The 15526-nt window shown below is 40.3% G+C and overlaps 1 protein-coding gene across 2 annotated transcripts in view; it reads left to right on the forward strand.

The window, feature by feature from the left end:
- The first annotated feature begins 7726 nt into the window (after window positions 1-7726).
- The window catches only part of PRPF18 (pre-mRNA processing factor 18), a 51671-nt gene continuing 43871 nt past the window's right edge, over window positions 7727-15526 (forward strand). For both annotated transcript variants that reach the window (XM_082854848.1, XM_082854849.1), the window contains exon 1: window positions 7727-7898. In XM_082854848.1, coding sequence (XP_082710974.1) covers window positions 7833-7898 — 66 coding nt within the window. In that variant the 5' untranslated portion in view covers window positions 7727-7832. The remainder of the gene's footprint in view (window positions 7899-15526) is intronic.

The raw sequence follows: 15526 nt of genomic DNA on the forward strand, positions 1-15526 counted from the left end.
ATGTCTATGTCTATATCTATACCACATCTTCTTTATCCATTCATCTGTGGATAGAAATTTAGGTTTTTTCTATGTCTTGGCTATTGTGAATAGTGCCGCTATGAACACTGGGGTGCACGTATCTTTTCGAATTAGAGTTTTGTCTGGATATATGCCCAGGAGTGGGATTGCTGGATCATATGGCAACTCTATTTTTAGTTTTTTGAGGAAGCTCCATTCTGTTCCATAGTGGCTGCACAAATTTACATTCCCACCAACAATAAAAGGCTTTTCTAAGGAGACAGAAGGGGTGATATTAATAAATGTGATTTTAAAAATATTATGTAATGTAGTATGTCAATGTTTGGAAGACCTTCATAAATCAGTGAACTAATATTTTCCAAATGACCAATGCATGATGTTACAAAATCATGCACAAGTAAAGATACATTTAAAGTTCAAGATATACCTGAAACTAACACAACATTGTAAATCAACTATACTCCAATAAAAATTTTTTTTCAATAAAAATTTTTTTAAAATAACAAATAAAGTTCAAGATAGACTGATGGATTTTAATGTAACAGAGTAGGAAAAGTTTATCAATACGATTTCAGATTCCACACTGCAACTAACTTTTACAAAGCTACCGTTTGTCGTGTTTGGATATAGTATCAAAGAAGAAAGCCCACAACTATCTGATTAAGGTACTCCTCTTTTCCAGCTCCATAGCTGTGTGAAGCTAGATTTTTTCACATACTTTAAACTTTTTTTTTTTTTTTTGGCCGCGCCGTGAGGTTTGTGGGATCTTAGTTCCCCGACTAAGGATCGAACCCGTGACCCCTGCAGTAGAAGTGCGGAATCCTAACCACTGGACTGCCAGGGAATTCCCTTTTTCAGATACTTTAAACAAAATAACATATTACAGCAGATTGAATGCAGAAGCAGATGTGAGAATCTGGATTCCTTTTATTTAGGCTAGACATTAAATAGATCTGCAATCATGTAAATGAATACCACTCTTCTCCCTAAATTTTTTGAAAACGTCATGTTTCCACAAAAATATGCTATTTCTATTAAGTTGTAATGTGTTTGCTATTGTTATTTTAAAATGAATTAATAATTTAAGATACTTTGTTTTAATTTTTAGTATGATAAATATTGATGGTTATATTTCACATAAACAAAGCCTTTCTGAAATCTCTAAGAATTTTTATGAATAGAAAGGGGTTCTGAGCCCAGAAAGTTTGGGTTATCTGTTCTTTAAAGATTACGTGGATCTCTGCAGTGAAAACATCTGAATCTGGTGCCTTTTAAAATGGGAGATCTACAATCACCTTTTCTATCTTGCTGCTGTTATTGCTTATTTCAGCTTTCTACCTTTTGTTGAACAATTTTGGTAGCTTAAATTTCTGTTAGGAAATCATTCATATGTTTTGGGGTTTCAAATTTTTTTCCATTGAGTTGCAGGTAGGATTTCTCATATTTCCTTAAATGCCTTTTTTATCCTTGGTTATTTTTCCATTCTTATTCCTAACCTTGATATTTTTCTCCTGACTCACTCTTTTAATTAATTAATTATTTAAAAATTTTTAATCAATTTATTATCTATTTAAAAAAATTGAAGTATAATTGGTTTACAATAATATGTTAGTTTCAGGGCATACAACATAGTGATTCAATATTTTTATAGATTATACTCCATTTAAAGTTATTATAACATATCAGCTATATTCCCTATGCTGTACAATATATCCCTGTAACTTTATTTTATACCTTTTAGTTTGTACCTCTTAATCCCCTTCCCCATCTTGCCCCTCCCCCTTTCCCTCTCCCCACTGGTTTGTTCTCTGTGTCTGTGAGTCTGTTCCTGTTTTGTTATATTCATTTGTTTGTTTTATTTTTCAGATTCCACATATAAGTGAAAACATACAGTGTTTGTCTTTCTCTGTCTTATTTCATTCAGCACAATACCCTTTATGTCCATCCATGTTGTTGCAAATGGCGCTGGACTCACTCTTTATTCCATTCATTTTACATACTCCACTAATAAAACAGTATGAAAGCTTTGGGACAAAGAGAATGGAAGGGATGACCAGAGCAGACAAGAAATGTCAAGGAAGAAGGAAAGGGGACTGATGTGGTATATGGTCTGTCCCTCTCATCACTGGGAAAGTCCAAGAGAAAGAGATGTCAGTGGGGACTGTCCGCTGGTCTCTCAACCAGGGTCAGTGCTGTTCACAAACCTACCAGGATCCAAGCTCTGCTTCTCAACTTTGAGCATCCTTAAATTCAGTTTCGCTAGTGTCACCAGCTCTGGAGTAACTGGCTAACGTTATTCACAGAAATGACTGATGTAAAAACTAGCATGCCGATTTAATAGTCTCCTAACAACTGAACCGCAGGACCTGTGTCTACCGGTCAAAGCATTTCTTCTCTTTGCAGACGCGTGTTTGTGGTTTCCTAGAGACCGATCTTGGAGATGCATTTGTAAGGAAGTGAGGAAGGTAGGATTTGGCAGAGGGAGAAGCTGGACTGCAAGGAAGTGTCAACTGAGATCTGCTGTGGTCCTTGGGGGGCTGGGAGCTAAAATGACCCTTTAGAGTTGCCCTAAGTTGAGGCAATGGGGCTGGGCCTTGACATCTCCAGTCGGTCACTGGTGGTGGGCACCCCCTTGGGAGGGGCTGTAACCTTGGCTGAGGTAGGTCCCGGCACCCTGGGTCTGTACCCGTGAGGGAGGCAGCTGTGTGTCCCCAGCTCCTGGCAGATGGGGGATGGGTGCCTTGGCCCTGAACAGAGTGTCTGTGCAGAGTCCCACAGCACTCACTACAAACACGTTTGTTGTGAAATGCATCCTGGATTCAGAAACAGTAAAATGTGAAAAAAGTACACTTTAAAAAAGTAAATTCAGTAGTGTTTTTGGCATGGAGGTGGAAGCTAGACTCCTGGAAGACCGAAGTAGAGAACTGGAAATCCAGAGGCCGAAGCCTCCCCATTGTCTGTCAGTCATGATTCTTCTTGCAAACCTGTTTCACTTTTTGTCCTTGATATTCAAACTTTCTCTGCTGAATAGTTTAGCAAAGCCCACATGGGAAGTGGGTAATGGCCAGTGCTGTGCTGGTAAATGTTTAAAAACTGGCCCCTGAAGGAAAAGAAGTAGGCACAGATATTCGTATAATTTTTACTGCTATAAAGGATATGGAGGACAATTTATAGGCAGTAATGAATGATACTGTACTCTTTATTGTAGATTCCGTATAGCCAATTGATTCTCGCAGAATGCTTTCATTGATTTTTTTAGAACTCTTGTGTTCCCAGCCAACCTATAGTAATAATTGATGAATGCGTCCAGCTTTGACATGAATCCTTACTTAAATTAATGAATAGAACAAAAGTGAAACAACAAAGATGCGCGTCAGAACCTCACATGTTTGTCAGTGATGTAAGAGACTTTGTTGAATCACATAGTAGTTTTCAAATCCTGGAAGAATATCTCCTCAGATCTTTGTCTTCTTTACTATGTAATGGCTATAGACACGATGCTTTAAATTTCATTTTTATCAGTGGTTCTCAAATGGGGAGAGATTTTGCCTGTCAGGGGACATTTGGCAGTGTCCAGAGACATTTTTGGTTGTCACAACTATAGAAGGGGTGTTACGAGCATCTACTGGGTAGGGTTAGCAACATTTCTCCTCCAGAAAAGAATTATCTGGCCCAAGGTTGAGAAACATTTATTAACATTTTTAACGTTTTCCCCATAACTTTTTAAAGCTTAGACAATCAACAAAACAATAAATCAAGTCCAGATTGGTAGCATTTGCCAATTTCTGTGGTGTAAATATTCCCATTATGGCTAATTTCAAGCTACCAACATGAGGTCCTCAACTGTGGCGTCAGGGAAAGACATGCAGTTATATATATTCAACGTTATATTGTATTTCTACCACAACGGTGCAACAGTCATAACTAACTCCAAGAGCATAAATAATAGTAAAATGCAGTAATATAATTAGTAAGTAATAGGTTCTGTGTATTTATTACCATTGTTTATAACATAATGTATTTAATTGTTAATAAATATTTAACTTTTAACCTGGCTATGCTTAACAGCTGACTCCAAAACTCTTAAAAATAGAGCAGTGGGCTCTTGCAGGTCAGAATGGACTGGTCTGGCTCGAGCATGCCACTGGAACGGTTTCCACCACTCTCCAGGTCACACCTTCTGCACTTGCAAAGACTGACTCAATTCCAGTGTCAATTTTCTAGGGCACAGACTCTGGCCCGGATGAGGTCAGCTACCAGCCCACAGTGTGACCACACAAAAGCAGGCCTGTGAATATGGCTGGATCCAAATGGAGCCTGCATCTTCTATTTAGGAAATTTGTGGAAGCACCACTGTGAGCGGGCAGGCACCCTGAGAGGCCCCATAACAGTGCTGCAGACACTGACACAGCTTCCTGCCCCGTCCTGTTTATCAGGACTTCGTGCAAACCTACGTTCTGACTCATCTGCCCCCCGAGATTCCAAAATAATATATTAGATCAGTAGTTCTCAAAGTGTGGTCCCTGGACCCACAGCAAACGCCTCACTTGGGAACTTGTTCAAAAAGCAAATTCTTGGTCTACTCCACAGACCTTTTCTGGGGGATGGAGACCCCCAGACCGGGTTTCAAAAACTCCTCTGGGTTATTCAGAGGCATGTTGAAGACGGAGGGCTACTGTATGAGATTGAAAAAAGAAATTTTTTCGTTTGTTTTTTGCCACACCGCTTGGCTTGCAGGATCTTAGTTCCATGACCAGGGGTTGAACCCTGGCCCTGGCAGTGAAAGTGCCAAGTCCTAACCACTGGACCACCAGGGTACTCGCTATATGAGATCGTATAGCTTTCAAAAAAGAAGTTACATTCTATCCTTTAGGACAGCAACAAAACAAACCCAGATGGTCCTGAGTAAATTTGGTATTTCCTCCATTCTCCAGAAATGACAGATACTCTCTTAGGATGGGTTACTTCAACAGAAGAATAATCTCATCAATCATATATATATATATATATATATATATATATATATATATATATATTGATTTTTACTATTTCTTCTTTTAATTCCTGTGAATACCTTAAATAGCCCCATACATGCTACTAAATTGTATTTATCTTTTATAATTTAACTTTTAGCTGGTAACATCCTCAAGGGTAGGGATTATATATTGTATTTGGTTTAAGCCACAGAACTTAATATACTACAGAGCTCATAGAAGACATTTAAATATTGATTGAATAAGTATGAAGGTTGAAACAAATTCTCTTTTTTTTTTGTCTGATCCTTTGTTTTCCTTTACTGGCGTTATTTAAAATTTATCATACATAATTTCTAAAGTAGTAGTGCTGAAATTTTATAAAGAATTTCAATAATAATTAAATAAAACAGAAAATGACTGCTCTCTGGATTTTTTTTCCAAATTATGGAATTTGTACAATTATAGTATAAAGAAGAAGAATCACCAGGGTTTCCATTGACAGGTAACAATCTGATATTTGGATGTGTTTCCTTCCAATCATTTTTCTAGGTTTATATGCTTTTCTTACCAAATGGAGACTGTATGCTATTTTTCTAGTTTTGTTATCCTACCTTTTTATTAAACATTATGTCATGAGCATTCTCATATCACTGAATTTTTTTTGAACATATTATTCAACTGTACGTCTGAACTATGACTTACCTAACCATTCCCCCATTTACGACATTTGGATTGTTTCCGACATGTCCCTTTTTACATAACTGTTGTGATGGAAGGGGTTGCATATTTGAAAAACGAATACGAGTCCTTAGAATCAGGATTGAGTGTTTCTAAGCTCACCTGGTCATCTTTTTTCCCGTTTTATATTGAAAAGCTTCCTTATCAGTTTTCTTGTTCAAGCACACAACTCTCCTATTCTTCCATTTCAGGCCCTTATCAGGATTTAAAGCGCATGTTTACATAAACATCAAAATCAATGAACGTCTGAAATTTAAAAGGAGGCTTTTTACAGAAGTGACTATCTTCCCTGGTTTACGTGAATTATATCTCCCATCCGGCCAGCTGTTCCTTCTTCTCTGTAAACTTCCATTACTGTTACAATCACCTGCGTCAACTCTTCAGGTTTTTGTGTCATAATTTCTAAACCCTAAATCAGGAAAAAGCTAATAAATTGTTATTTGCTTATTGAATTATAGGTGACTCAGGAAACAGAAATCCATGTAAGAATGTTACCATGTTTATTCGTTGAAGGAGTTTTTTTTTTTCTTTCGGTAAAAGCTTTCAAAAGCCCTAAAAATTAGCAAAGCATCTTAGCTCAAAGAGTGAATTAACTTCCTATGTTAATTTATTTCTGGCAAAAGTCAGATATCTTTCAGATGAAATATAACCCAACACACACGTATACAATAAAAATACTTTGTAAATCGAAACAAACCTCTTTTATTTTGCTAAACCATGTCACCCATTACGAACCGACTGAACTGAATAATATTTCTTTCCTTTTTGGGTGGGGAAAAGTAACATGTCAAATATTGTTCAGTAATGACTGAACTAGAAATTTAAAAACAGCTTCAATGGCATAGAACCAAAAATAAATGCATTGTAAACAGTTTTTAGGTCTTTTTAAAAAATAAATTTATTTATTTATTTGTTTATTTTTGGCTGCGTTGGGTCTTAGCTGCTGCGCGCGGGCTTTCTCTAGCTGCTGTGAGGGGGAGGGGGGCTACTCTTCATTGCGGTGCGCGGGCTTCTCATTGTAGTGGCTTCTCTTGCTGCGGAGCACAGGCTCTAGGCCCGTGGGCTTCAGTAGTTGTGCCTCATGGGCTCTAGAGCACAGGCTCAGTAGTTGTGGCGCACAGGGTTTGTTGCTCTGCAGCATGTGTGATTTTCCCGGACCAGGGCTTGAACTGGTGTCCTCTGCACTGGCAGGCGGATTCTTAACCGCTGTGCCACCAGGGAAGCCCCAGTTTTTAGGTCTTTTAAAAATTAAAATCTCTGATATAATTTTTTCACCAATTTAATATTGCTTCTTGGGTTGGACTTAAAAAATGAAAATCTCTGATTACATCTCCAGTCATCTCACTGAAAATCTTGATTGCTGAACACGTGACCAAAGAGATCATCTCAGTTTCCTGGAGTAAATGTTCAATTATCACCAAGATATGCAAGCAATCTAGAACTCAGGGAGGAGAGACAACTCTACTTCTGAAATGACTTAAATGGATGTAATTGCCTAAGTTTACTGGAAGTTTCACAGGCTAGCAATGAACACTATACTTTTGAGCTAGTATTATTGCCCAGGGTTTTCTCACTCCAGCACATTGATTTTGGCAAGCAGGTAACTTCAGGAACTCCGACGTGGACTTCTCGTATAATAAGTAAAGATCTGGCATTAATGAACATAATTGAGGTGTTTTGCTAAGAAGCTTATGCACCTGACCTAGCAGGTACAAGTAGGTATAATAACTTTTTTCTCCTTTTAAAATTGAAGTATAGTTGACATAGGTATATAACTTATTAAACAATGCATTTAGAAGACTCGTGTTTCAGCCCACGTTTGTTCACGTATCTACGGATGGGAAACTACAAGCGCGCTGCCGGAGGGCGCCGCCAGGGGCGCTAAGCCTCAGCGGCTTCGTCAACAACAGGCGCCCTGGGGCGCTCTTTCCTCTCGCTCACCTCAGCTTCCGCCGGAAGCGGCTCTGTCAGTTGTGGCCCTTCGGTATTTGGGCTCGCTATGTGTAGTGGGTTCGCGGCGGCTGGCTGGATGAGAAGGCTTGGTTCCGGGAGCCGGAGAGAGAAGAAGAAAACTCGAGCTTCAACCCGGGCAGCAAGATGGACATTCTGAAATCGGAGATCCTCCGGAAGCGGCAGCTGGTGGAGGACAGGAACCTGTTGGTGGTGAGGATTCTTGGGGTCGTGGGGCGTTGGCGACGGAGGAGCTGAGCGTTTGCGTGGGGGAGGGGAGTCTGGGGGAGGGGAACGGTACTGAAAGGGTCCTTGCCGGATTGGGTTTAGCCAGAGCCCCTCCGCTACCCCGGAGCGGCTCCCTCTAGACCGCTGTGCCCTTGGCAATCACTTGGGAGCCTTTGGGATGGAGGTGTAGGAATTGCAGGAAAACCCGAGATTTTGGCGATTTCTCCTACCCGCCGCCCCACCTGTCCCTTATCCCCGTTCCCATCTGCCGGTATTCTTCGGACGTGCCCCAGTTTTTCTGGCCGTTCACTTCTGTCGTTTTAGGAAGGGTTTGTGTTTTATGTATACTTCCTGTTTTGTCACACAGGATATTACAAAGATGTGGTCCAGGACCAAGACTTAATAAAGTTAATAATTTTACTACTTCATCAAGGAGATAGTTAAGTGAAACTGCCGCCCCTCCCCCATTAGTGCTGAGCATTGAAGAATCAGTGACAGCTGGTAGTTTAGTGCTATTGTCTTGATTCTTGTGAAGCATTGCTTTTCACCCTTCGTATAAATGGGAACAGAGTGAACAGGCAAATAATACCTTAGTACTGAAAATAGTTCTGACCTCACGGACCCTCTCAAAGAGTCTCAAGGACTCCAGGGGTCTTGTGGACCACACTTTGAGAACAGTCTGACTTAGGTCTTTGGATGTCGTGTATGATTAATGTTTATGATGTAGTGCAAGTAAGTTGGGATTGTTAGCTTGGCAGATGGCAGCTTTCATAATCTTTGAAACTTTAAAAACAATTAACAAAGTGGAGCTAATTAAACAGAATGTTATTTAGCAAATGCGCGGGAAGCTGGGGAGAGAGCTTGTCCATAGCTGTAACTTGATATTTTCATCTGTAACTCAGGGGCCTTTTTCTTTTGATGAGTGGTTTCGGAGTATTTGAAAAAGCTAATTTAGATGTTGAAATGCATAGTGGGTGTTAGAACCAGGTGTTGAAATTTAAAGTGCTTTAGAGGGAGAATTGAATCACGAAGAGCTCAGCTCACTCTCAGGGCTTACAGTGCTGTTTGCATAATCAGGTTCTTTGTCATGGATATAGACCAGCCTTTAAAAATGATCAATTACAAAAACACTGATTCTACATAATTGTTCTTAATTTATCATCACATATAAACTGTTTTTCTGGGATGTCTTTCATTTTGTAATTTGATAGTAGATTTAATTACTCAGATAACCCTGGCCAGAAGGTAAGATTGACTTCCCAATTAATACCAGCAAAGGAAATACATGAAATGGGGATTAAAATACTGAATGTCATAGTTCTGGTAATATTAATAGTAATCTGCAAAGCATTATGCAGAATGCTTCATGTCTCCTACCTCATATAATTTGTACAGCAGTCCCATAAAATTACTGCTACTCCCATTTATAGATGAGGAAATTGAAGCTAAAAGAAGTTAGATTGATTTACAGAATCGCACAGCTAGCAAGAGATAGAGTCTGAATTTGAATCCATCTCTCCCACTCTAAAGCTTGCTCTCTTCACCACTACAGACAGGCTGTTTATTTATCTCCACCCTGTGAACATAGAACTAGTTTTGATAGGGTTGACCTAACGATTAAATTACTTAAAATTAAATTAACATGTGAAAAGCACCCTAGTATGCTTTCTCATTTGAGCTTTACAACAGCTCTGCTTGGTGCATAGGGCAGTTAGGATGCTCTTTCCACGGATGACGAAGCCATCTTTTTTTTCACTGCCCTAGCCACAGTAAGAAATAAATCTGTATTTTCATCAGATACGTATGAAAAAAGTTTCATGCAACATTTCTTGTCTTAACTACATGTGATTCTATCATATGTTTCACTGTTTTAATCCATCCTGTTTCATTTTTAAAAACAATTCTGGTTGGGGGTCAGTGAATCCTTTTCATTATCCTTTTCTGTAGCTGGGGAACACCTGTTTCTGTTGTATTGTTTTTCCAGAAGCACCACCTCCTCTTTGGTCATTTTGAGTGATGTCCCAGCTTTTTTTTTTTTTTAAGCTTTATTGAACTATAGTTGATTTGCAATGTAGTGTTTAATTTCTGCTGTGATTTGTACAGCAAAGTGATTCAGTTATACATATATATTCTTTTTCATTATGGTTTATCACAGGGTGTTGAATATAGTTCCCTGTGCTATACAGTAGGATCTTGTTGTTTATCCGTCCTGTCGATAGCATGGTGTCCCAGCTTTTTATTGTTAGTCTGAGAGTTGGATAGTAAACACTCAGCTTGTGAGAGCCCCTTTGTTAACCTCCTGTCACCTGTGCTAAGTGCTCCACGTGATGTAACTGCTCGGAGGTAAGTGCGGTGTCTGTATTGCTAGAATGCCGGCGCTTTGGCGCCCCGGTGTTGGTGAGTCTTCATTGAACTGCAAAGCCTCATTTATGTGGAAAGCCAGGCTACTGCAGGACTCAGTGGGGCTTAATTAGCAGTTTTATTAGTTGCAGTTTTGAGCATGGACTTTGTGTAGAATTTTAGCTTTGTTTTTTTCTCCAAAATTTTTTGAATATTTCCTATATTCAAGATACTACACTGTGTGCCACAGAGGATTTTTTTTAAAAAGTAATGCTTGGTCCTTTTCTTTAAGGAACCTACTTTCAGTTTTACAGAGAAAAGAGAAGCCATCAGGCAAGAAATTCCTCACCTTTCCCCTGTTAAAGTGGATGAGATATTGGCTATATGTTGGGTCAAACCTACCACTTACATGTTGGAGCCCAGCTCTCATCTTTTGCAGCATCATCAGAATCTGAATAGCACTTGTCTCCTTTCTTTCTGTGTCTTCAGTCTCTACTGGCTTATCTCCAGCAGCACTGAGACATACACATCTCTCCCATCTTTTTTTTTTAAAACACAGCTGTCCTTTTTCTTTACAGCCAAGCTTCTTCTTATTTCCTACTCACTCCTTAACCTGATTTCTACCTGACAGTTGCACTGAATCCATCCTAATCAGGGGCCGCAGTGATTTCCATGCTTTCTTAACCTCAGCATTTGCACTCGGCTAGTCCACTTTCTTTTTTTTTTTTTTTTTTGCGGTACGCGGGCCTCTCACTGCTGTGGCCTCTCCCGTTGTGGAGCACAGGCTCTGGACATGCAGGCTCAGCGGCCATGGCTCACGGGCCGAGCCGCTCTGCAGCATGTGGGATCTTCCCGAACTGGGGCACGAACCCGTGTCCTCTGCATCGGCAGGCGGACTCTCAACCACTGCGCCACCAGGGAAGCCCTGGTCCACTTTATTCAGTCTTCCCTTGACGTCTCTTACCCCACAGCGTCCTGTTTTTCCTTCTCAGGCTGCTTATTCCTGATCTCCTTTACAGGCTTCTTCTTTTTTTGTTTTTTTATTGTTTAGTTTTTATCCCTTAAATGTTGGTTTTCTTTAAAGTTCAGGCCTAGGCTACTTTCTCTTCACACGGAAAATTCTCTTACATTAATTTCATATTCACCTCTAGATTTCAGTTGCCATCTGTAACAGGGGTTCTTAAGTGGAGCCTTTGGATGGACTTCAGAGTATCCATCAGTTCCTTGAAATATTATAAAAAATTTAGCATGTATGTATACATGTGACCCCTCTTCCCCTCCTCCTGTTGATGATATTATTAAAGGGATATTTGGGGCTTCCCTGGTGGCGCAGTGGTTAAGAATCCACTTGCCAGTGAAGGGGACACGGGTTCGAGCCCTGGTCCGGGAAGATCCTACATGCCGCGGAGCAACTAAGCCCGTGTGCCGCAGCTACTGAGCCTGCGCTCTAGAGCCCGCGCGCCACAACTACTGAGCCCGCGCGCCACAACTACTGAAGCCCGCGCGCCTAGAGCCCGTGCTCCGCAACAAGAGAAGCCACTGCAGTGAGAAGCCCGCGCACCGCAACGAGGAGTAGCCCCCTCTCACTGCAACTAGAGAAAGCTGGCACGCAGCAATGAAGACCCAACGCAGCCAAAAATAAATAAATAAATTTATAAAAAAAAATAAAGCGATCTTTGACAAAAAGGTCAAGAACCAGTCATTTCTGGGCTGGTGAAAATCTCTGTGCCCATTTATCCCTACCACCAATCAGCTGTTCCAGTTCTAAACCTGTTTCATTTATTCAGGCCTTTGAACTTGCCTTTCTTCACACTTGTTCCTTGCTTTGCTTGCACGGTCTTCTGTAATCCTCTCCAGTGCCTCTTTCTTTAGTGGTCATTTAGGAGCCTTTCATGTTTTTTTGGTATAGTCAGAAAACAGTGTGGTAGGGAGTTTGTCATGTTGATACCATGTTTTGACATCTGCAAAGAAGATTTATTTTCCTCAGCATTTCACTGTGAAAAAATTTAAATGTACCGAAAACTCAAAAGAATTATACAGTGAACACCCATACGCCTACCATCTAGATATTGCGATTAAACCTGCGATTAACATTTTAATATATTTGTTTTATCATGTAACTGTCCATCTCTCCATCATTGTATATCCATTCATCAATCCATCTAGCAATGCAGAAAGTACTTTTACCTCAATAGTAAAACAGGCAGAACATTTTAGGGTAGTGGAAGGCTGCTTCTCCACAATTTGACGAGAGGCACTCACAAGCTAAGTCATTACTGTTTCACATCTCACAGATGAACCATAAAAGGCTGGGAAACCACTTGAAATGGCCAGAGGTGAGGCGGCTCTTCTGGAACAGCAAATCCATAGACAGATGTTTTCCAGCTGCAGACAGGGTCATGAAGACAATGTACTGATCTTTATGCATTTCAGATTAATTTACAGACATTGATACACTTTACCCCTAAAATGTAATGTAACATAATTGCCAAAATATAATTTGGCGTGTATATCATTGACTAGTGTTCAGTGTTTGTTTATACTTTCTTTGGTATGTCAGCAAAATTTTATGTATGAAGAAATACACAAATCATAAGTGTACCTACCATTCAGTGAATTGTGACAAATGCATATGCCTGTGTATCCCAGTCTGTATCAAGATACAGATACTACCCTCGTTCCACCTTCCAGTCAGCCCCTCCCCCAAGAATAAACTGCTGTACTGATTTCTTTCCACTGTCCCTTGGTTTTGCCAGCCCTATAACTTCACGTAAATGGGATCATACTATGTACTCTTATATGACCCACTTTGTTTAATGAGAATAATGTTTTGAATTTTATTCATGTTGTTGCATGTATCAGTTGTTTACTCCTTTTATTGCTAAGAAGTATTCCGTTATACAAATAGACCCAGTTTGTTAATCTGTTCTTCTGATAATGGGCAGCTGGGCTGTTTCCAGGATTTAGCAATTATGAGTAAATCTGCTGTGGACCCTTTTGTGCAAGTCTCGTGTTTTCATTGCTCTTAGGAAAATGCTAGGGAGTGGAATTGCTATGCCATGGTGTACATTATGGGTTTAGTTTTATAGAAATCCACCAGACCTTTTTCCAAAGTGGTTGGACCGTGTCACACCTTCACTAGCAAAGTAAAAGGGTTCAGATCTTTACATTGTGTCAACAGTTTGTGTTGTCAGTCTTTAATATCAGCCATTCTGGTGTATGTAATAAGCCAACTTACCAATTTTTCATGGTGATTGTTGACCGTATCCTATCTAGGCATATAAAATAGTATAACCTGTTGGAAAACAGTTTGGTAATGTCTTAAAAAGAAAACATAGGCCTGCTACGTGAACGAACTATTCCACTCCTAGACATTTACTCAGGAGAGTAAGATATTCTTTTTTAAAATTAATTAATTAATTAATTATTGGCTGCTTTGGGTCTTCGTTGCTGCCCGCAGGCTTTTCTCTAGTTGTGGCGAGCGGGGGCTACTCTTCGTTGCAGTGCTTGGGCTTGTCATTGTGGTGGCTTCTCGTTGTGGAGCACGGGCTCTAGGTGCGCAGGCTTCAGTATTGGTGGCACGCGGGCTTCAGTAGTTGTGGCTCGTGGGCTCTAGAGCGCAGGCTCAGTAGTTGTGGCTCATGGGCTCTAGAGCGCAGGCTCAGTAGTTGTGGCTCGCAGGCTCTAGAGTGCAGGCTCAGTAGTTGTGGCTCGCAGGCTCTAGAGCACAGGCTCAGTAGTTGTGGCTCGCAGGCTCTAGAGCGCAGGCTCAGTAGTTGTGGCTCGCGGGCTCTAGAGTGCAGGCTCAGTAGTTGTGGCTCGCAGGCTCTAGAGCGCAGGCTCAGTAGTTGTGGCTCGCAGGCTCTAGAGCGCAGGCTCAGTAGTTGTGGCTCATGGGCTCTAGAGCGCAGGCTCAGTAGTTGTGACGCACAGGCTTGGTTGCTCCGCGGTACGTGGGATCTTCCCGGACCAGGGATCGAACCCATATCTCCTGCATTGGCAGGCGGATGCTTAACCACTGCACCACCAGAGAAGCCCAAGATACTCTTATTATAAGAGCTAAAAGCTTTATGGTTTCATGTTTTATAAAAAACAGTTAAAATTTTTTTTGAATCAGTTTCTTTGTATGATGGGAGGTAGGGGTGTGGTTTATTGTTTTCCATGTGATTATCCATTTGTTCCAGCACCATTTATTGAAAATATTTTTCTTTTCCCTTTGGTTGCTTTTGGCATCATCAAAAATCAGTAATAGTTTAACTGTGGCTCCGTTCTGGGTGCTCTGCTCCCTTGTCCTAATCTGTTTGTTGATCCTTATGCCTGTGCCACACTGTCTCGATTGCTGTCGCATTCTGGTGAGTTGTAATGTCAGGCAGTGTAAATGCTACCACTATTTAATTTAATTTTATTTTTATTGAAGTATAGTTGCTGTACAATATTATATAAGTTACAGGTATACAGTACAGTGATTCACAATTTTTGAAGGCTGTATTCCATTTATAGTTATTATAAAGTAATGGCTCTATTCCCTGTGTTGTACAATACATCCTTGTAGCTTATTTTATACCTAATAGTTTGTACCTCTTACTCCCCTCCCACTATATTGCCCTCCCCCTTCTCTCTCCACTGGCAACCACTAGTTTGTTCTCTATTATATCTGTGAGTCTGTTTTTTTTAAAATATTCACTAGTTTGTTGTACTTTTTTAGATTCCACATACAAGTGATATCATACGGTAGTTGTCTTTGTCTGTTTCACTTAGCAAATGCCCTCCAAGTCCATCCATGTTGCTGCAAATGGCAAAATTTTATTCTTTTTTATGGCTGAGTAGTATTTCATTGTGTATATATACCACATCTTCTTTATCCATTCATTTGTTGATGGACACTTCGGTTGCTTCCATATTGTGTTATTTATTTTTTAAGCAGCTTTATTGAGGTATAATTGACACACAGTAAACCGCACATATTTAAAGTGTACAGTTCAGTGAGTCTTGCCATGTTTACACCTGGATGCTGTCACCACAGTGAAGAGAGTGAACATGTTCATCTCACCCCAGTGTTTCCTTGTGCCCCTTTGTGATCCTGCTTTCCTGCCCCACCTGTGCCCTACCCACCCTGTACACAGGCTACCACCGGTCTGCCTTCTGTTACTTTACATTAGTTTGCATTTTGTAGAGTTTTATGTAAACAGAATTTTTCAGTATGTTCCTCTCTTACCTGCTTTCTTTCAATCAGCCTAATCATTTTTTTTTTTTTTTTTTTTTTTTGCGGCACG

The sequence above is a fragment of the Leucopleurus acutus genome (assembly GCF_964270905.1).
Source record: "Leucopleurus acutus genome assembly, chromosome: 1".
In the NCBI taxonomy this organism is placed as follows: Eukaryota; Metazoa; Chordata; class Mammalia; order Artiodactyla; family Delphinidae; genus Leucopleurus; species Leucopleurus acutus.